This window comes from Fonsecaea erecta (genome assembly GCF_001651985.1).
Source record: "Fonsecaea erecta strain CBS 125763 chromosome Unknown Scaff5, whole genome shotgun sequence".
NCBI classification, from domain to species: Eukaryota; Fungi; Ascomycota; class Eurotiomycetes; order Chaetothyriales; family Herpotrichiellaceae; genus Fonsecaea; species Fonsecaea erecta.
This window is the reverse complement of record NW_017387248.1, coordinates 1,144,807-1,165,275: the sequence shown is the minus strand read 5'-3', so window position 1 is coordinate 1,165,275 and position 20,469 is coordinate 1,144,807. Positions and strand designations below refer to the sequence as shown.

General features: G+C 52.9%; 7 protein-coding genes across 7 annotated transcripts; 5 read left to right on the top strand and 2 right to left on the bottom strand.

Moving 5' to 3' along the window:
- Positions 1 to 2,099: 2,099 nt before the first annotated feature.
- On the bottom strand, positions 2,100 to 7,938 carry AYL99_06482 (hypothetical protein; the record flags this gene model as incomplete). The annotated part of the gene is made up of 3 exons (XM_018837991.1): positions 2,100 to 7,764; positions 7,842 to 7,859; positions 7,916 to 7,938. 3 exons carry the CDS (start codon positions 7,936 to 7,938, stop codon positions 2,100 to 2,102), a joined length of 5,706 nt encoding a protein of 1,901 aa, XP_018692551.1.
- A 1,151-nt stretch (positions 7,939 to 9,089) lies between these two features.
- On the bottom strand, positions 9,090 to 9,574 carry AYL99_06481 (hypothetical protein; the record flags this gene model as incomplete). Its single annotated transcript, XM_018837990.1, has 3 exons — positions 9,090 to 9,251; positions 9,313 to 9,452; positions 9,547 to 9,574. 3 exons carry the CDS (start codon positions 9,572 to 9,574, stop codon positions 9,090 to 9,092), a joined length of 330 nt encoding a protein of 109 aa, XP_018692550.1.
- A 273-nt stretch (positions 9,575 to 9,847) lies between these two features.
- Positions 9,848 to 12,547, top strand: AYL99_06480 (hypothetical protein; the record flags this gene model as incomplete). The annotated part of the gene is made up of 1 exon (XM_018837989.1): positions 9,848 to 12,547. The coding sequence occupies one exon, from the start codon at positions 9,848 to 9,850 to the stop codon at positions 12,545 to 12,547; it is 2,700 nt and encodes an 899-aa protein (XP_018692549.1).
- A 463-nt stretch (positions 12,548 to 13,010) lies between these two features.
- Positions 13,011 to 14,009, top strand: AYL99_06479 (hypothetical protein; the record flags this gene model as incomplete). Its single annotated transcript, XM_018837988.1, has 1 exon — positions 13,011 to 14,009. One exon carries the CDS (start codon positions 13,011 to 13,013, stop codon positions 14,007 to 14,009), a length of 999 nt encoding a protein of 332 aa, XP_018692548.1.
- Positions 14,010 to 14,202: 193 nt separating this feature from the next.
- On the top strand, positions 14,203 to 15,012 carry AYL99_06478 (hypothetical protein; the record flags this gene model as incomplete). Its single annotated transcript, XM_018837987.1, has 1 exon — positions 14,203 to 15,012. The coding sequence occupies one exon, from the start codon at positions 14,203 to 14,205 to the stop codon at positions 15,010 to 15,012; it is 810 nt and encodes a 269-aa protein (XP_018692547.1).
- A 1,467-nt stretch (positions 15,013 to 16,479) lies between these two features.
- AYL99_06477 (hypothetical protein) lies at positions 16,480 to 17,472 on the top strand (the record flags this gene model as incomplete). The annotated part of the gene is made up of 4 exons (XM_018837986.1): positions 16,480 to 16,497; positions 16,566 to 16,680; positions 16,746 to 17,162; positions 17,231 to 17,472. 4 exons carry the CDS (start codon positions 16,480 to 16,482, stop codon positions 17,470 to 17,472), a joined length of 792 nt encoding a protein of 263 aa, XP_018692546.1.
- Positions 17,473 to 18,096: 624 nt separating this feature from the next.
- AYL99_06476 (hypothetical protein) lies at positions 18,097 to 18,851 on the top strand (the record flags this gene model as incomplete). The annotated part of the gene is made up of 2 exons (XM_018837985.1): positions 18,097 to 18,241; positions 18,298 to 18,851. The coding sequence occupies 2 exons, from the start codon at positions 18,097 to 18,099 to the stop codon at positions 18,849 to 18,851; spliced, it is 699 nt and encodes a 232-aa protein (XP_018692545.1).
- Between the last annotated feature and the right edge of the window lie 1,618 nt (positions 18,852 to 20,469).

Genomic DNA, 20,469 nt, shown 5'->3' with positions numbered 1-20,469 from the left:
TGTAGCTGTTGCGGCGGCGGCGAGGGCGGCGATAGGGATTCGGGGAGCCAAAAGGACCAAAACCCAGATCCCAGTATCTGCCGTGATGGCCTGCCTATGCAAGGATGAGCAAGTTCGGTCACGTCAAAAACACCACAGAGGATATGGGGAAAATTGGGTCATCCGCCCAAGTACCGAGCGAGTAATTAGTTCCAACTGCGCGTTATTCTCGGGTACGGGAGGACTGGACCCGTTCTTGTTTGCCGCGTGCCAGCAGTCACAACGACGACACACAAAATGAGATGAATGAACCTGTGCCTGCAGCAGGCTTAGTGCTCACGCTGTCCTGCGCTGCCGTGCCGTCGCCATGGGCATGGACAAGGGCAGGGGGGCCACCACCCGAGGGCCTGTACCGAGTACCAAGCACGGAGATACCTCAGCCGTCAATAGGTGTGTATTCCTGAGGAGCCAGGTGACTAAGAAAGACAGAGTGAGTGAGGGAAGGAGGGAGGCTGGGAGGGCTGGACAGCGGCAAAACGGAGGCGAGGAAAAGGTACGAGGATATTACTAGGCACTGCGTCCTACTCCGTCCTGGGTATCGCATGTTTCTATTTTCGGAAGCAGCGGCGGTTGATAAGCATCATGGCATCAAGCATCAAGCTGTCCAGCCAATTGTGTAGTGGCCAGGGGCGCTAAGCGCCTCCCTCTCTAGGTATAGCCCTCTGTCCCTTTTAGGCAGCCATTGGCCACAGGCACAGCACAGCTGTACAGGTGTGGATACTGGACGGAACATCGTCGAGCCGACCACATTGCGCAGCAGCATTATTATTATGGTCAGAGACCACTCGAGACGGGGCTATGCTGACCGCAGATAATGCCTCCGCATAGTAGCAAACCCGAACAAACATACCTGGTATTATCGTGTGGACCTTTCAGTAGACCGCCCACCAGCAGCAACCCGATCTGGGATCTGGGTGCATTACCCAATATGACCAATATGACGGTGGCTGCTATTACTACTCTTACTACCTCGTACAAACAGAAGCTTTGAAGAATGAGCCCCAAGTTCCACCCAACCCACTCGGCTCACTTCCTCACTCACTCACTCGCTTGTTCGCTTTCTCTCTCTCCTATCCATCTATCTCGAACTGTATCTACCGTCGTGGCGGTACCTTGGCTAGCATGAACCTTCAGCCACTTTCTTCTAGAAGCACAACCACTACCACCACCAATACCAGCGGGCTCACTCGCTCGCTTAACCCTGTCCTGTCCTGACCGCCAAAATGCAAAAGGACCCTTTTTCCTTCTCATTCTCGTTCTCATTCTCATCTGTAGACCGCGTTGTACCCTCAGGCAAGGAATTCCGTAAGGCAATCAATCGGAGTCTCTTGCGGTCAAAGGGGCTCACTCCGTTGACCGTCACACACCACACCCTCCTCCCATCATCCATCAATCCTCCTCGCCCGCCTGATCGGTGCACGCTGGCACACACTCTCCGATCAGGTACCACGTCTCGTCCCGCATGAGGGATCTGGCGAAATGATGGATGGATAGATGGGTAGGTGGCCCTGGGGTGCTGCTGCTATTCCCGATCTACCCCGCTGCCTACTGTTGCTCTCAAAGATCTCACTATTGATTCCCACCAGCGTCGGCCGGCGGACCCGGCGCCGTCGAACCCCCCCGTGATCCGATCAGAGTCAGATCTTGGCAGGGAAATCACGAGGCTGCGCCAAAAGTCTGCATATATAGATATATATTTATATATATATCCATCCGCCAGGAGCCACAGCCTGGCGCGGTTCGCGCTGGGCATGGGATTTGGAATTCCTATATCGAGCCTCGGACATGCCCAGGTGGGAGATAGGTTCGACTAGGTACGTATCCCGGTCACAGAGATGTCGTTGTTCGGCCATGAGACGAGAAATCATGATGCACATTGCCTGCCAGTTGCAGGGCAAGACGCTGCCCGCTCCAAAATAGGCTGTGTGCTAGCTATTGATCACGATGCCGCATCCAATCCTGCCAGAATCACTTTTAGGTACTGGGCAACCCTGTAAAATAATGGTACAGCTCAAGAAAAAACAACCCCCGGCACGCTGCCAACTCATGCCCGACCGACTCTATTTGTTCAAGTTCTGCACAAACGAGTCGAGGTTGAATTCCTCTTCGTACTGTCTCTCGTCCCATAGTTCACCCACGTCGTCAAGCCACCCCTTCTCTCCTTTCTTTCGGACTTCACCCGTCTCGAGATCGACCATGTCCTCTTCCTTCGTGCCGCCAGCCTCGCCACCACCCTCTGCCGTTTCTCCGAGATTAAAGAGGTCCAGGATCTGATCTGTTTCCATGCTCCCCAAGCCTGCATTCTGTTGGTTAACAACCGTCGACGCGACGTCAATCTTGAATCGTTGGAGGCTCAGAATCTTTTCCTCCAGAGTACCACGCGTGATCAGGCGATAGACATTCACCACCTTCTTCTGGCCGATTCGGTGGGCTCGGTCCATCGCCTGAATGTCCTTTTGAGGATTCCAGTCGTGTTCGACGAAGATGACCGTATCGGCACCAGTCAGGTTCAAGCCAAGACCACCCACGCTGGTCGTCAGCAAAAGGCAGTCATAACTGGGGTCGTTGTTGAACTGGTTGACAATATTTTGACGCTTGGTGGCTTCCACGCTCCCGTCGAGTCGCAGGAATTGAACGCTGGGAAGGAGTTTGCCCAAAACCTCAGTTTGTACCATGTCGAGCATTTCCTTCATCTGGCAGAAAATCAGTGCCCGGTGTTGCGACACATAACTCGAAGCTGATACGTCGTTTGATTCGTTGTCCACGCCGATGCCACAGTCAATCAGCAAGTCGCGTAGGGCGCCCAATTTGGGTGCATGAGCAATATCGCGCAGACTGGATTTGGACGCCGCAAGCTGTTTTTGGATCGCTTCATATTGCTTGTTTCCTTCCTTGACGACGAGCGCGGGCGAGTTGCAGAGTTTCCGCATGTACTGCAATGCTTGGAAGATGTGCTGTTTGGCCTCTTTATCCGCCGAGCCGACACTGTTCTCCACCGTCTTGCGCTCCTTTTTGAAGAAGTCCTCGAACAGACGCTTCTGCAGATCACTCAGATCACAATAATAGTTCTGCAGAATCTTAGGTGGGAGATCGTTGAGCACTTCTTCTTTCAAGCGTCGTAACAAAAATGGCAAGACTTGCTTGTGAAGAGCCTCCACTGCCAATGCGCCCGCCTCCTGTTCCTTGGAAGACGACTTGGCATTGCGGCTGGCTGCGATCGGTTTTGCAAATCGATCTTGGAAGACTTTCTCGGTCCCCAGGAAGCCAGGCATTAGAAAGTCGAACAGAGACCAGAGCTCCAGGACATTGTTCTGAATGGGGGTCCCGGAAAGAATGAGTCGGTGATTGCTGATGAGCTTCTTCACAGCCTGGGTGATCTTGGCTTTTGGGTTCTTGATCAGATGGCCCTCATCCAGCACGCAGTAATTCCAAGTGATGGGTGTTAGAATATCGTTGTCGTTTCTGCACACATCGTAGGACGTGATGACCACGTCGGCCTTTTCGAGTAAAGGGCGACGGCTGACCCGGTCTGCCGGCGGTCCAACGTACGCCACACAGCTTAAAAATGGCGCGTATTGCTTGATTTCCTGTTGCCAATGGCCCGAGAGCGTTGGTGGACAGACAATAAGAGACGGCAAACGCCTCATATCGGGAGCTTGGGTCTTGGCGTACTCCTCGGCCCGTATGTGATGATCGCTGGCGACAATACAGAGAGTCTGGAGAGTCTTCCCGAGACCCATGTCGTCGCACAGAACGCCGTGGAGGTTGTACTTGTTGAGGAATGCCAACCAGTTCACACCATCTTGCTGATACGGTCGTAACTCCGCTTTGATCGCCACGGGAATTGGGAACGGCTCCACCTTTTTGGGATCAAGCATTTGCGCCATGAATTTGCGCTCCCGTTCACGTCCTTGGAGCAAGGACTCCGGCATTCCCGGCGGATCAGGAATACCTGCCTCCAAAGGCACCAGCTTGACCAGCGTGGCGAATGATGTCGTCGCAAGCAGACGTATATCATTGTTGGCATCGCTCATCCGACCCAGAACAGGTACAATCAAAAAGATCACATAGGGCAGGATCCTGTCGCCCATGGCCTGTATAAGGTGGTAGACGCATTCGGTGATCCCTTGTCTATCCCTGAGGTCCAGAGGGTTGTTGATGTTGGGCAAGATATCCTGCACAAGCCTGGTCATCGCCTCGACCGGTATGACACTACATATCGTTGCGAAACATTTAGCGGCGCTGTATCTTATGACCGAGAGCCTGCTTCTCATGGCTTTCCCAATGAGAGGGCTCAATGACAAGACCCAGGTGTGCAGACCGGCGTCCAGAGTGGGCGAGAGTGTTCGCAAAGTTGACATAGCGTCAACGAGTGATTGACCTTGTTCTTCGTCGACCTGCAGACTAGCAGGATCAGAGGACTCGATTAGGTCACGGATCGGACTTTCGATGAGGGATCTCAGCACAGGGAGTTTTTCAAGGAGCTGAGCACGATATGCTCCCGCCAACTCATCCAGAGCACGTTTGGCTCCCCGCCGCATAATCCGGGCTTCCTTGGCCTCTTGTTCAAACCGGGCAGCATCCGGATGGTCCTTTCTGTCTTCCTCCTTTCGCAGTGACAAAACGATATCTTCGAAAGTGGCGTTGGGACTGAATTCTGGGGTCTCTGAAGTATCCACGCAGGTAAATTTGACCAAATTAGAGACCAGCTTGTCTACCGGGCCACGTTTCGGACTCTTGGTATAATGATCAACGAGCGCCGCAACAGCTGATGCGGATCGAGCCTGTAGGTCCTCATATGCTTCTGACTTGATGCTGTCCATAATGCATTTAATCAACTGGCCAGGTTTCTTTGGGATTTCTTCTAGTCGAACCAGGACCGATGCAAGCGTAGCCTTGATCGCGATGTCTCGACTGTCTTTGATTTTTCTGGCTTCGTCCACGGCCGTCTTAGCATTCGTACGGGCATCGTTCAGGTACTGCGTTCCCGAGACACGCTGTGCCGGTGTAAGGCCTTTAAGAAGACGATCGAAGTCCGTTGTCACAATCCTCTCGGCATCGGCGAGTGAGAAGGCTTTGGGGCCGGCTCCACTGTCGCCTTGGCAGACAACTGCTATTGCCGGTAACCTGTCTCGAGAGACATGCGCCTGATTCTGAAAAGCGCTAACCAAAGACTGGCATTGGCCTCGGGCCGCATGCAAGGAAGACACTATGTCTGCATACCAGTTGTTTCCGGTTTCGTCAAGGGCCTGCTGCAATCGTGAAACAATCTCTGATGTATTCGCTGGCTTCTGGGACTGGTTCTTTGCAAGTTCCTCCAAAATCATCGCTGCAAACAGGCTTGAGCTTGAATGAGGAGAAGTGACAAAAGACATCAGGCGAGTCCAATATGAATCAACCGAAGATGCGCTTTGTTTGCTGAGTAGAATGCCGAGTGCCAGTGAGCAGACGATTCTTGTGCGTAGCATGACATCCATTCCCACGAGATCTACTTCCCCGTGTAACATGTGTCCGTCGGTGTTGTGGGAAACGTGCTGCTGATTTGTGTCAGGTTTCTCAAATTTTCGTCGTTTCCTGACCTGCTGATCAGATTCAGAAGTATACCCGTGCTTTGTCGCGATGGGGACCATGGGAGCCCCCGATGGTTTGATGAGAAGAAGCGTGTCCATGGGAATAGGGCTCCTTGCTTGACCGATAGGCTGGATGGTGGCCCCAATCATGGGTGCTACGTGCGGCTCTAACTCCGCGGCGAACGTAGAAAACCCTCGCTGTTCCATGAAGGTAATGAGAGCTTTCCAGACCTCGAAGGACATCCACAGGACCGTTTCATTCCGCTCGAGTAACATGTTTTGGAATATCAGGCGGACCACACGGCCATCTACCCATTCCATATTGTTCGCATTCGAGACATTCAGGAACGTGGCCAACGCCTTCAACACTGACAGCCGCACACTGGTGATTGTATGTCGCAGGAAAGGGTACAGACGGGGAACGAGCTTGTCGAAGGTCTGCCATCGGTCCCCTTCCGCGTTCATACGCATTGCCTCCAAGATCTCTTGGTGCGAGCAGAGAGTTGCAAGAAGATCCATGACGGCTCCGGTACTGGCACTTAGGTCGTCTTGCATTTCCAAGAGACACTCCCACACGACACTAATAAGTTGGCCCAGAGCGTCTGGGCGCATAGTTGTCAACTCCTCAGCAATTGGAATGAGGGTTGCTGCGCTGACAGACTTGACATCGTCATCAGGATGAGCAAGTCCGTGAATGACGGCTGCGACAACACCATCGAGGAGGTTGGTGTGACTCAGAAGAAGATCTTTGCGAACAGCAACAAAATAACGCAGACCAATCATGCCTCCATGACATACTTCCCAAATTGGATGCTTCAGACCCGTATTCTGTTGATTCACCATTTCCTGCAAGCAGTTATAGACAGAAATAGCCAGGTCGTCGGGTAATTGAGTGAGTAAAGCACCTAGAGTCTGACCAATCGACTCACGGATCGGGGCAACCACTGTGTCTGACACATAATCCCCGAAACGATCTAGCATCAGAACACAAAGCAAGCGGCATGCCAGATCATCAAGCCAGCGGCGATTTGCAAGGTCATTCTCAGCTCTGGACTTGCCATATCGACGACCAGCACCATGTCCATGCACACGGAGAATTTCTCGCAAACCCATGGCCGCTCCGTGTCGGATCTCCCAATTAGGGTCAAAAAGGTCCACCGATAAGAAGTCACACATAACATCAAATGGCCAATCGTGGGCGTGCTCTTCGTCGGGTTGGATGAGGGGCTTTTCCGGAGCAGCTTCGCCCTTGTACTCAGAGACAAGCGCGGTGGTGTCATCGGAGCCTTCTTGCTTGATCGAGAAGTAGTCTGGTTGAGCATCCCCGTTGGAGTCTTCGTGGCCGTTGAGCTTCACTGGATGTGGAACCGCTGAAGCCGGTGTCTGGCCAGACTCGGGCTGACGCCGCACAGAAAGGTCAACCACGCGCATCTTGCTCGCGCCGGCTTTGGCGGCCGACTTGTTTTTCCTTTTCAGCTGGTTCAATTGTCGTTTGCTCAAGTTGGACTCATCTGGCAGGGAATGACCATTGTGATCTGAAGGAGACACGGCACTGTAGGGAGTGGCGGGGCCCACGCTGTCGAGTCGTTGCGTTCCTGATTTGGTATCTACTCGAGTCAGACCCGGGGTTGTAGCAGGTTTGTACTGCGAGCTTGCTGCGAAGTCGTGCTCGTTCACCAAGTCGTCCTCCATGTATTCACCACCGAGGCCGAGTCGAGCAGTAAGACTCTGCTTCTGATGCGCCAGGCGTTGAGCAGGCGTCATACCCGCCATTGAGAATTCATACTCCTTGCCGGCGCTGCCAAGCAGTTTCTTCCCATGATTAAGGATCAATTTGATGTCAAGAGTGCTGAGCTGAAGAAGGTCATCCACTTCGGGAGTCTTTTCGGCAATCTTGATGGGCACCTCCTCGACCTTGAGGGGCTCGGACTTGGTGTCTGCATCGTCAGCATTAGGATCGAACTTTTCGGCGTTCGAAATGATACCGCCTATGGCTTTGGCGGCAGCTGTGCGGGTGTCCCATGATTTGGACTGCAGGTAGGGGAGAACCCTGCCAAGTAGGGCAAAGAGATTGTCAGGGTTCTGTTTCTGAACATCGGCAAGTTGTTGTGCGGCGGTATTTCGAATGAGCTGTGTGCTGCCCTTGTCCAGCAAGCTGCGGTTCAAGTTAGTCTTGGAGGTGATACCAACGGCGAGGCTCGCTGGGGACAAGTTGAGCCTGGAGACACTCACGTGACAAGACGATCTAGTCTGGACAGAAGAAGTTAGCCTCCGCTTGGCAGATCCTGGGTAAGAGGGTTTCCAACCTTGAAGTTCCCGTAGTGGCCATTATTATTCTTCGCAGGTGTTGTAAGCCGGTGTTGTCTTTTCAACCACACGCCAGCCAGGTCGCGACTCGGGAGCCATCAAATGAACGACTTGAGTAACCGAGAATGAAGTCCGCCAGAGCAAATTAAGTCTCAAGGGAGGTGAAGGGTGAATTACCTGGGACGGGCTGGTCACGGTGTCATGAGTGCAGTATCGGCGTGGAAAAACAATGTTGCTGGTGGTGCTGCAGTGAGGCAAGGCCCTTTCTCTGGTGCCGGGGAGGGCACAGGCAGATCAGAGAATTGGAATCGGGGGCGCAGCGTGGGCTTAAGAGGGTCTGGAATGACATTTAAATCCTCGCTTGCTGCGCCTGCAGCCTACATCAGCCCCTGGCCTCTGATTGCTCTTTCCGTATGCCCAGGGTCCCCACCTTTTGCAAAATTCGGCCACTTAAACTGCGCTAGCACGCTCAAGCTTTGTGCAAGCGCGTCTTGGCGCTTCATCCATCCGTCAAGCCCGTCCAGTGCCTGCTCACTACTCTCCGAAGCCAGATATAACTTCGGTATGCCGGTCACGTTACAGCAATGCAAGGGATGTGTCGGGCATGCCAGGCAGATGCTGAGCAGTCCGTGTGCCTGCCAGCCTCTCTGAGCGTTGAATGGGAGAACAAGAACTCTTATCACTGCACTTTGGTTGTCAATTCTTATTCTGGAATGCGGCGTTCTACCGGCTACCTTTTCAGCTCGAACGAGCCGCAGATGCAGCATCCCCATGAATTATGTATTGGAGGCGTCTGCAATACTCCACCAAAGCAATTTAGGAGCAACTCGCCCGTCACCGCTTTAGGACGCATAGTCTGAACCACTTCAAGCAGGACTCGGCGATGCCAAAGACGTTTCAGCTTCACTTTCAGTAGGCCAGCTTCCAGCTACCTCAAGATACCTGATTAACGTCTGGGACTTCTGCGAAAATCTTGGAAATCGAAGCGACAGCTTCATATTTGGAGGGTGGGCTATGAAATTCCGTGTGAACTTGATGCATGTGACGCGCCGCCTGTCAGCTCAGTGGAAGTCGTTCCGGTGAAGCTTGATGATATGTACAATTTTTGCAGAAGGCTTCCCGCGAGACTGTTTGTCCATAATGACTCCAATCTTCTGCCAACTTCGTCCGTTTTCAGGAATAAGTCCCGGGCGTCGTGCCCAGCATCGACTTGGTCTCCTCTTCCTTGCCTATCAGACCCAGGCTTCGTATTTGACCCAGCTTAGGCGCATTCTCCCGGGGGTGAGCAGCTTCTGCTTTTCGTAGAGCCTTCTGTATCGCCACGGTTCTCGCATACTAGGCCGATTGAATCAGTGTCCAAGCTTCACTTCGTCGTTATGGCTGGGAACGCTGCTACCTCTTTCTTGTGATGCAGACATTCGTAGTAGTCTTCTAATCGTGGGGCGCAGACACCTTTGGCTCTGGCTGCAGGGTCGTGTTGATTGATGACATAGCAAGACATGTACTCTTGCCAGAAAGGAAAGCATCGAGAGACGCCTGTAGACCAGAAAATAAGTCAGTGCAAAGCTTCAGTTGACTTGAGCGTCCGCCGCCTGCAGACGTTGTGTGCACTGCTGGGATTACCACTGACCTCCAGTCAGACCGTAGCCAGACGCCATCGTCAATATCGAAGGTTGTTTGGGACAGATACCCCGTGAATATCAGGTGGTGACAACGTTGCTGGCGCTGCGATGTGCGGCTGTCGGGCAGTGGGTGAAGAGTGAGGGTCGAGGTTGAAGCAGGCCAAGGTTCAGGTTGGGCCGAATCTCCGACCCTGACGCAGTTGTTTGTTGGCAGCGCTTGCGAACTTTCCACGCTGTCTACATATTACTCCCCGTGCTTGTTCAGTCAACACCAGCACCTATTTGCACCATGCCCCGAGACCTTGCGTTATGAAGACTCCGGACGAGCTCACAGATGCTCACATCGTCCTCTCCGCCGTTCAAGCAACTTCCGAAGGCGAACTGGACTCGCTGCTCAGAATCGTCCGATGGCGGCCGGACCTCTTCCCTAACACTTTCGTATACCGACTACTGCTTTCTTTCTATCCTGCAGAGACGTCTGAATCATCGGCTCTTGTCAAGTTCTTAAAGTCTCTTGGAGATCGATTCAATGATGCCAGGGGTTCCGAAAGTCCGACCCTCGAGCCCTCAATATCCATTCTCACCAAGAATGAGGCATTACGTCGATGCCGTGCTCTAAGCTTGCGATCGATCTCTGAACATGGATCTACACGTACTCAGAGCGAATTGGCCAATGTAGTCATTGCATGGGCAAAAAGATTGGAACAATTTCATGGCTCTGCTCAGCCAGCTGGGGAATTCGTGCAAAATTTCATCGGACAGGACTCTGATCTGCGACTGTGGTATGAGACGTATCTTGTACCCGTCATCCGGCTGCAATATGAGTTCTATCCGGACAGTGAAGACGTGATCGGGCTGCAGGATATGGAGACACTTTCGCATACTGATGGTATACAAACCCTACTCCAATATGCGGTGCAAAGGCACAATCCTGTCGAAGTTGCCAGAGACCTCGACTATGTGGTATCGCCTTGGGTTCGGGGGGAGAGTGAAACAAAGAGAAGAAGGGTGGATCATTCTGCTGAAGACACCACAGCTGAAAAGGACCCTTGGGAATCCGTATATGACTGGCTAATCTCCACGAGCACGACTGAATTTAGTGTCGCAGCAAAAGCCTACGCTGATTGGAATGGCCCCACGGAGGACCATCAGCCAACGGATGAATCTGTTGCGCGGTTTGCTCAGACTGGCATGGCCATTGTCTATCGGTGCTCAGAGACTTCATCAGAGGCTAGGAGTGTCTGCAGAAAGGTGCTCGTGAAAAGTGCAAATCTTCTCAGCCTAGGGTCGTCTGACCTCTCGCAACCTGAGCCAGACATATCAGTCCCTGAGAAATTTGCAAAAGACCTTGATGAGACAGATTTGCTGGTCAATGCTCAATTCAAAAAATCAAACAAGTTCACGCGAGTGACTGAGTCTTCCATTCAACTGCTGACTGGAATCTTTGCTACGGCAGACATCCTATCTGGATTTGGCCTACCTCGCACCATAAATGAACTGGCGCACGTCAGCATCTTCGGTTCAGAACGCCGCCATAAGGATGAACTCCGTCGATTGCTTCAACACATTCCCATGCAAACTCGGCAAGAGATTGACTGGCGGTCCGTACGACGGCAGCTTCTTTGGCTCCAATCCTGGACTAAGACCGAGTCAATGGATACGTCAAACCAGCGGACAGCTTTTCTCTCGCGCTTGCCCGTCAGCTTTGTAGAAACTCAAGTCCTCGATGGAATGCTGAAGGCTGCCCAATTTGGTATTGTCAAAGAGGTGTACCTCGACCACCCTTTTTCAACGCTCTCTGTGTCAGAAATCGAAGCCCGTGTGGTTGTGGCGATTCTCGAGGCGTATGATAATGCCAGCAATGGGAACAGAGATCGCGGCGGAATGAAGCGGGCAAGCGAGATTCTGAAGGCATTTCGACCGAACTTCCCTCAGTCCGCTGCTCTCTCCGATATTGAGCACTTGATCAAGGCCACTCACAGTCTGTCATTCTACCAGCTCACTCTGCAGCACGGTGTTCCTTTCAAGCCTGTCTCTATTCGAGTGCAGAAAGACCCACTAACCTTGGTAGAGAAAGTCTTGGAACAGGACGCGAGAGCGTACACAAAGTTGGAAGACCTACTAGAGATAGGTCGTAATCTCGTTCGTGCTCATCTACCAAATCGACGGAACACGGTGTCAGAAGACACTGAGCCTCTTCAATTCCGTCTGCCGGATGCTGAGCACAGGATAACGTACCAGGCCATCATGGCTGCTCTCAATGCGAATGACTTCGACACGGCATATGCCTATATTACAACACGCCTCAACACATCACCGAACCAGTCTGCCTCTTCTGAATTTGTTGACGACGTCTCCTGGCGTGCAGCTTACGCCGCGGGGAAATATCGGCCTAGTTCATCGCCAAAAAATTTGAACACTCGCATAGACAGTTTGACACAGCGGATGGAGCTTCTTTCCCGAGCCTTGATGTTGGCCCCTTCTGGAGAAGCTCTGTCGGGAATCCTTGCCACATGGCGCCGCTACGAGGAGGAGCTGGATGCGCTGAAAACACAAGCTGTGGAGGAAGAGCGAGCTTTCGATGCCAAGGCAGACGCCTCAGTGCCCGGAGCATTTGGCCTCGACAATCGAGAAGCAGATGTAGCTGAAACGAAGCGCTTCATGGCTCGTCGATCTGGGCCTGTTGGGTCCGGGCCTTCTTATGAGGAAGAGGCGCCGTTGGGTTTGTTCGATATCGCCAGAGGAGCCGCGTCGGCACTACGGAAAAGTGCTGCTTTCCCTCTCGGATCCACCGGGCTGCGAGATCTCAAGATACAGCCAGAAACTCCGAGAGGGCACGATGTGCAAAGGGAGCAAGCCGGCTCTCCGGTGTCAGACGACGGCGGAAGGGTACGAAAGAGAGACATGGTGGCTAATATGGTCACAAGTGGCCTCGTGAGTGGGATGGGTTGGGTGCTTGGTGCTCAGCCCCGAGATCGATTGGACCACAGCGGTGAAAGCCATCAATGAGTGAGTAGAGTGATTTGGTTGCGTAATGTTCTTGATGATCTCAGGTTCGATGATACCAGGGGTTCGGTTTTGCGTTCTTCACGTCAATGTGTGAAAAGCGAGCGCCTGGAAGACCGCAGACTCCTCAATTGCCACGTGGGACGACTTTGTAAGTGACAAAGAGTGAATAGAAGCTGGTTGAAGGCCTCATCAGGAAAGAGTTCCGACCTCCAGCTCCCAGAGTGCAGGTGCTGCAAGATGCGTCTTCTGGTATGGCTCGCTGTTCCTGCCCTCTTGGGTCGCTATCACACAAACCTCTCGCAGGTTATTGTCGCCGCCGCCGCACATTCACGTCGTCCAGCTGTTCGCGTCAACAAACCCCTCTCCGCGACCACTTCCATGCTCCCTCTCCTTTGACAAGCCGAGGTGCAAAGCACAGTCCCTCTGATTGTCAGTCCTCCATTGTTGACCTCCGTTACAAATGATGGCCGTCATCCCTGTGAAAGCCCTGCGCCCTCGTGGTGATGACAACTCAGGCCGGACCTTCTCCATCATCTTTGCCGTCATTGCCTTCCTCGTGGTCCTTGGCTGTGTGGTCTGGGGCATTGTCCTCCCGAAATTTCGAAAGAGACGCGGCACTCATCGGCTAGGTCGATACACAGTGACCCCGAATTACCCAGCATTCAGTCCTCCGCCTCGATTCCCCAGTCACCCTGCCCTGTTGCGTGGCTTTCGAAAGCAGCCTCAAATTCCGGTGCAACGATACGACCCGAGAATCGAGAGCCCTTTCCCAAACAGTCCGGCTCAGCTGCATTCAACTCACCGTCCTCCCCAAGCTGGCTCGGGCAACGCTGTCAGCCACATCTACGGGCTTTTCACACCCCCTCAATGCTGGCTTTCCATGAGAAATCACACTCAAACAATGTCACGCGGCAACTTGCAAGCAGCAAGACAAGGTGCAGGGATTGACCCGCGAAACTTCACCAGCTTCAGAGGCAAGCATGATTACATACTGCCGGTTCCGGAGCCTGTTGTCTTGAAACCAAGGCCTGCAGGGAGACCACCGCCATTGAAGAAACAGCTGGAGCGATTTCCTTTCCCTTTCGATTCTGGCCGTAACGACGGACTCGTTCATCCCGTCAAGCTTTTCCAAGAGCTGCAACTGCGAAAATCAGAAATAAACAGAGCCTCCTTCGGGACACCTTCCCCAATCCCACAACATACTGGTCGGCCGGCTGCTGTGGAAATGTCAGTGATGGGACCGTCCGCCCGCTGCCGAACCGCTCCTGGAAGCCTTCAGTGCGAGATGCACAAATCTGTGGAATGTAAGAAACACAATGCACAAGAGGTTGGCCCGTCGTCAGCTGCGAAGTTCCCGCCCAAGGACTGCGATGCGGCAGGAATACCAAAGACGAGACAGGTCCGGAAGCAGGAGAAATTGGAAAGAATGGGGACGTTGAAGACCAAAGACTCCGGTGGCTGAGATACGAGATTGGTTCGATCGAGCGGCGAGCACTGCCAACAAGGAGAAAGAGTCATCCAATCTTTACACGCCCTCCACTAATCCCTTCACAACACCTGGGCTAACTTCAACTCCACCGACTTCCCCAACACAGTCGGCAAAGAAGTCACAAGTCCTGGCAACGCCATCGCGACCAGAAGGCACCGCTCCTTGCATGAATGTGCCATCACACGGCCACCGGAGAACACCTAGTTCGGTCATCCTCCCGTCTCCGGGAAAACTCAATACGTTGCAGCGCGCGGCCCGAAGCGAAAAAGTGAAACAGACAGCGAAAGGGTCTCCTGCTAAGATTTTCCAACGGCGATCAAATTCTGGACGTGCCAAACTCGTGTCGTGGTCCCAACTGCGACCCAGCAAACGCATCTCGCGGCGCTACTCTGCGTCCTCGCTATCGACAATCTTCAAGCCTATTCTTGCCCCGAGGAGCAAGCAAAGCCAGGGCACGTCAAGCATATATAGCCGTGACGTGAGGGAGCTGAGTTTTACAGGCGGAGTAGATCGTCAAGGAGGAGACGCTGAGGGCAACGACCCAGTTGTATCTGGGTTGTCATCCGGAAAGGGCAGTCACTTGCCTCACAAACCATCAGCATCTATTGACCATCTGAAGTCCAAGATTGACAACTGGGACCTTCACACGGGCGATCTGGATGCGTCCGTGATCCCTCGTTCAGCTATCAAACGCTCGATTTCAGATTCTGGGCTCCGTCTCTCTACCTCTCGGAACGAAGGACGTCCCGCGAGCGGGCAAGGGGCTTGCGGTTTGGCGGACGAAGGTCCCGAGAGATCCATCCCGCTCATTCAGATTGGACGATCCAGCGACGATGTTTTCGGTATTGAAGCAGACGGCTTCCAAGCCCACGAAGCGGGCAAGTTGATGAAGCGCCTTAGGCCTTTCAACACAGCACCAATCGTTCTGGGTGGCTTGGGTCACGGTACGGCACCCGGCGGTGGGGAGTGGATCTGAAGAGACCTAAAGAGAGAACGAGCTGGAGCAGCCGAGTGCCAACAGCATATGAAGTTATGTCAAATGGTTGAACGAAAGAAAATGATGGAAAATGTGCTCGCTATGTGTGTGGCAGAGCTGGGCCAGATGAGTGACGGCGTATCTGCGTTGGGCATATTGAAGGAGCTGGGGTTGAGGATTCTGTGGGTATTTGCGGCTCAGAGGAGGATGGAAATCCGTGTACCATGAACTGCTTTTGAGATTGAGATACCTTGACGCCACAAGAGGCCTCAGAGCCTGTGCTGAGCTAGAATTTCAAATGAAGACAAGTTATTCGCTGCATTTGACTTGTTAGGTCCAAGGCTGTGTTTTGTGATAATCACTGCTTGTGACACGAGGATTCGGCGAGTGGCGGTGGCTAAGCAGGTCGAACACGATCCAACGCCACCTCAACCGAACCGAATTTTCCTGGCACCAAGCAGGCGATTCGGACCTGCATTGGCGAGCGCCGCCATGAGCCAATATCTACGACATAGGAAGCTTCACCAGCTGAGCTCCCAGCCTTGACCATACCACCGAGTTCCTTGTCGGGAGATAGAGCACAATACACAAATCTCAGCAGCTCTGACCCGTATTCAGAGGTTGCGTCAAACTGCGCAGTCATCTGCTTCTGCAGAGTTGAGTCAGACTGATGATATTCCCCCTGGTCCGATGGTGGCCACGGCGGACCGAAGAGTGGACTATGGTCAACTGCTAACAACGGGCATCCACCGGTCCCACTCTTCTCAGACAAATGAAGTTTTTTTTCACTCACGCACAAGACGACGAAGGATTGATCTCCAAACTCCGCGGGAATAATGGCAAAACGCCCTCTGGGTCAGGAATATTGCAGTTCTGTTGGGTGCTTGGATACGGCCACCCTCCCACGCCCCAACTTGCGATGCCAAAAAGCCACACCATGCCAGGGGGGGACTCGTCGTGGTACTTGTACTCCCTGTACCTACAACACACGCGCATACCCTCAGTGGGTATCAGGCCCGGTCTGAACCGCCTCTGAACTCTTCCATCGTGCCTATTTTGGGTAGCCTCATGTGCAGGATAGCATCATAGCCTCACCATCTCTTCGATGGATGTGGAGCTGGTTGCCCCTGTCTGAAACATCCTAAGGTCAGATCTGTTGACGGACGACTTGGCTATGTTTGCAACTGCCACACTATGCAATACGTCCGAGTCCTCGTATCTCGCTCCCATGTGGACTGATCGTCGTTGACGGCTCCCTGTCGGGATCCCAATTCTCCACCTTGTCTGCACATCATATGTAGGGAGAAGATTTCGATTCCTTCGTCTTTCATACTCTTCTCCGTTTTCATTTCCCCGCGTCTCTATCCCCTTGCTTTCTTGCAGATCGACACTTTGTCCATCTGGAAACTGTGAATCATCTCCTTTCTCATGGTTCTTGAGCTCGAAGGGATTTGGATTAGGTGCATGATGGCTCTATCAAGGCTGGTAAGTGGGAGTGGTCTGGTGCTCCGAGATATTGGAAAAGACCTGGAGTTGCTGACAGTCGATGCCAGGTCCTTCTTACCTCTCTCTTCTCTGCCTGTACTTCGGCCGCCCCCCTCACGAAACGCGCCGTCGATGTGGTACAAGGAAAGCTTGGGAGTGATGGATTCTGGAATGACTACGATGGTACGTTCTCCCGCTCTATCTCCGCCGGAAAGGAGAAAGGCTGATGAATTGGGCCGGGAAAACAGGTGGTCAGAACAGTTACACACTATACACTGGAAACGGCTCGGTAGCTGCAGGATGGCCGTCAAGTCTGTCGTGGATATCGTTTAACGACATGTGGGTCGCCAACCAGAAGACCATCTCTCGAAGCTGCAACCACCTCTACAATCAACCCAACAATTCCGACCAAGAAATCCAAGACATTTATGATGCCATCAAAGAGATCTCACAACAGACACGGGTAGATCACCGGTTCATTTTGGCCGCAGTGATGCAGGAGACGGGCGGATGCGTCCGTGCAAAGACGACGGTATCGCCAGATGGCACCGTGAGGAACCCGGGGATCCTCCAATCTTTTAGAGGGAATCACACGTGCAACGACAATGGCAAAGTGCAGAACCCATGTCCGAAGGAGCAGATTCTAGGCATGATCCAGGACGGAGGTGAGATGCCGACACGACACCAGCACCTTGTCCGCTACGCATATCTGGCTAACCTTTCTTGCTTATAGTGGCTGGCACGGCTAGCGGCCACGGATACGCATCCGACATCAACGCTCAAGCTGACGTTGGCGACATCGACTACGCCGAGGGATACTATCGGGCAGCACGGCTATACAACTCGGGCATGATTGATCCGTCGGGAGATCTTGGGAAAGGTACAGCTACGCATTGCTATGCCAGCGATATCGCCAACCGGCTGACGGGGTGGACGGATGCCCCGTCGGCGTGTACTCTGGATAACAGTGATTAAAAGCATTTGGTTCTGGGTCCTGGATTCTGGGCTCTGGTCAGGAAGGGGTGGGTGTCTAGCATCGGCGTTATATTCAGGGCAGAAGCTACAGCAAATCCAGACTGGCGAAAAGGTTATCAGGTGCGTTCCGAGATCGACACAAGCTGTTGTTGACCTTTTGTTCTCGACGATGGGTTATGTTTTATTTTTTTTGGCGTGGCGTTAAAAGTGCTCAAGGCTGGCGCTCTGTTCTGGGAGAGATTGAACGAATGGAAAAGAACCTCTACAGTGAGGAGGTATTTGGGAGCTCGGGCAGAATCCGATGAGAATACTCGCACGACGATACCTCGATAAAATGTTACAGTACTGAAAGTGCTCCTGAGCCAGGGCCAGGATATATCTTGTGGACACGCTTCCATCTTCTGTTTCACTGCTCCTTTTCTTTCCTTCTTTCTTCAGTCAGTCATCCTTCACTACTGCAGGAATTTCCCCGTTCCGACAGTCACTTCATCCTCCGTTGTCACTCCTCAAATCATCCTCACTGGGGGCACTCTTCAAACCAGTTTTATTTACCGATCGCCAGAACTGTCTTCTCCGAGTTTCGAACTTTCATTCCTCTCCTCCTCCACCTTAGACCCAAGCACGATGGCGTCCCAGACGAGTCCCGACACGAAGATTGACTGGAATGCGGCTGGTACCCAGCAGCCGACAGCCTCTTCCAAACAAGGTCCCGACGATCAACAACAACAGCAACAACAACAACAGCAGCAACCACGACCCAGTGGCGAGTGTAGAGACAAACCTACCCACGCGCAAACGAGCCTCTGACTAACGAATGACTTACAGCCACCATGCCCCGGACCGATCCAAATGCCGACAGTGCCACCGGCAGACCGATTGCGCCCACTGGCCCTCCCACAGACGAAGAGAAACGCGAGCTGATCGCCCGCTACGCGCAACTGTTCTACGAGCACTTTCGCCAATTCAGAGACCCGCTCGAGCGCATGAAGTTCATCAACACGGAGATCCTGGGCCGTGCCAAATTCGACAAGCGCTACCTCAGCGTCGAGGCCATGCACACGGATTACGACCTGATGCTGTCGCAGTATCTCGTGCACACACCGGAGCTGATGCAACGAGTCGGGCTCGAACTCAACAAATTCGCCGAGGTGGGACGTTACTGGTGGCCCAAATGCGTCGCCCACGCACCGACGCAGGCCGAGAGACAGGCCGAGATGGAGGCCGTGTTTGAGCGCGTGAAGCACGAGGATTTCAACGCGCCGGCGTTCGTGGTCGAGTACGAGGAGTTCTACTCGGCGGATTACTACGAGGGCGTCCTCTCGATCATGGATACGTGGATGAATGCCACCGCCGGCGGGATCATCACCCGTGAAGCGTAGGTGGGCGTGCAGGCGAGCCGGAGAAAAAAGGTGTGAGGAACGTACGTGCCAGAGGGGAAAGCAAGAGAGAAGGCAAGGGCCAGGGAAAGGTGGCTCGCGTGCTTGTTGCTTGCTTGGCTAGGCTTGTGTGCGTGCGACGACGACGACAGCATATATGTGAGAACAGCAAAACACCGTTGTTCCCTCATGCTCATCTCTGCTTGAAAGTTGGGCATCCGGGATCCTCATGGGCGCTGAGGGAGCTTTCGATCCTACTACGGGCACGATTTCGAACAGGATTGATCACGAAAACGACGGATGAGCTGGCGCCTGCCTCTTTTCAGGCCCTGCTGAACGGATGGTTGAAGGCCAAGGCGATGCTCGATACTGTGTGGATAAGTGGACTCTTGCGCTGAGCTGAGTTGGGGAGAACGAAAAGATTCCCCGTTCAAGAAGTTCGTTCGACAAGATGAACTGCGTCCGATAGCCTCCGCGAAAGGTATCGTCGACATGGGAGGAATAGAGACCTGGATATTACCTCTTTCCGCAACTACACATCTTGGGTCTCCACGAGAGACAAGGCCTTGGATAAATCAAGCCGACTGCGTTAGCACTCTTCTCACTTTCAAGGTGCCGAAAGAAAAACCACTCAAGCATTGAAGCCCGTTTTTTCCCGCTCTCCTTTCCTTCCTTTATATTCCTTCTTTTTTCCTCTCTCCCCTTTGAAGCACGCTTCTACTATATTTAAGGATATGGCGAAGCTCCCTTTTTTTCGTGCGTGTGCAAGATATGTGTAATCTCGATCTTTTCCCAGTTTTTGTGTTCGTATATGATTGAGGTAGCTGGCTGTGTCCGGGCACGTTGATCCTTGTATCCATCAAAAAAAGCATATGGTTTGGATCAAAGCAAGGGATGAAGTGTGTAGCGATCGATGGCATGTGGACCCAATTTTGGCTTGGGCCGCCACCGATATCAGTGCAGGAACATGATGAATGTACCTGGCTGGCTGACTTTCAGCGACTCAAGCCAACCCAAGGAATATTACTGTCCTTGACTGAGAGACACCAGTTCCCATTGTTTCCATGTGGCTGACGCATAGTCCTTATGTCCATTCTACCATTTGCAACCGAAGAGATGACCATGGATGCTCCCAAGCCCTTGCTGCAACGAACCACCGTTGCGCATATTCAGGCAACTGTATACATACCCTGTATGTATATCCCCATCTGTACAAGTGTATATGTGTATGTATGCATTAGTGGTGTAGACCTGGCAGCAAGGATAGGTCCAGTGTCTTCCATTCCCCATTCTCCCTCTTTCCTTTCGCCTCTTCGTTGTGGTCTATTCAACGCCAAAGAAACGAGGCATTCCTGCAATCCTTCGTTCAAATTTCAATCACTGATCCCACCTTATCTACCCCTATCGTTCTTGGTCTTTTGCAATCACCCAAATCAACACTTTGGTATCTGGGGGAACTGTGAATGCTTGAGACTAGGTTTGGATAGAAACAATGATGGCGCTTTCCGTGGGATGGTATATACTGTACCTCGGATGTTTAAAGCGGCGCCGCCAATGTGGGCCATATTACTCCGTCCTCCACTTGAGCTCCAACGGCGGAGACGGAGATAAGCATTTCATT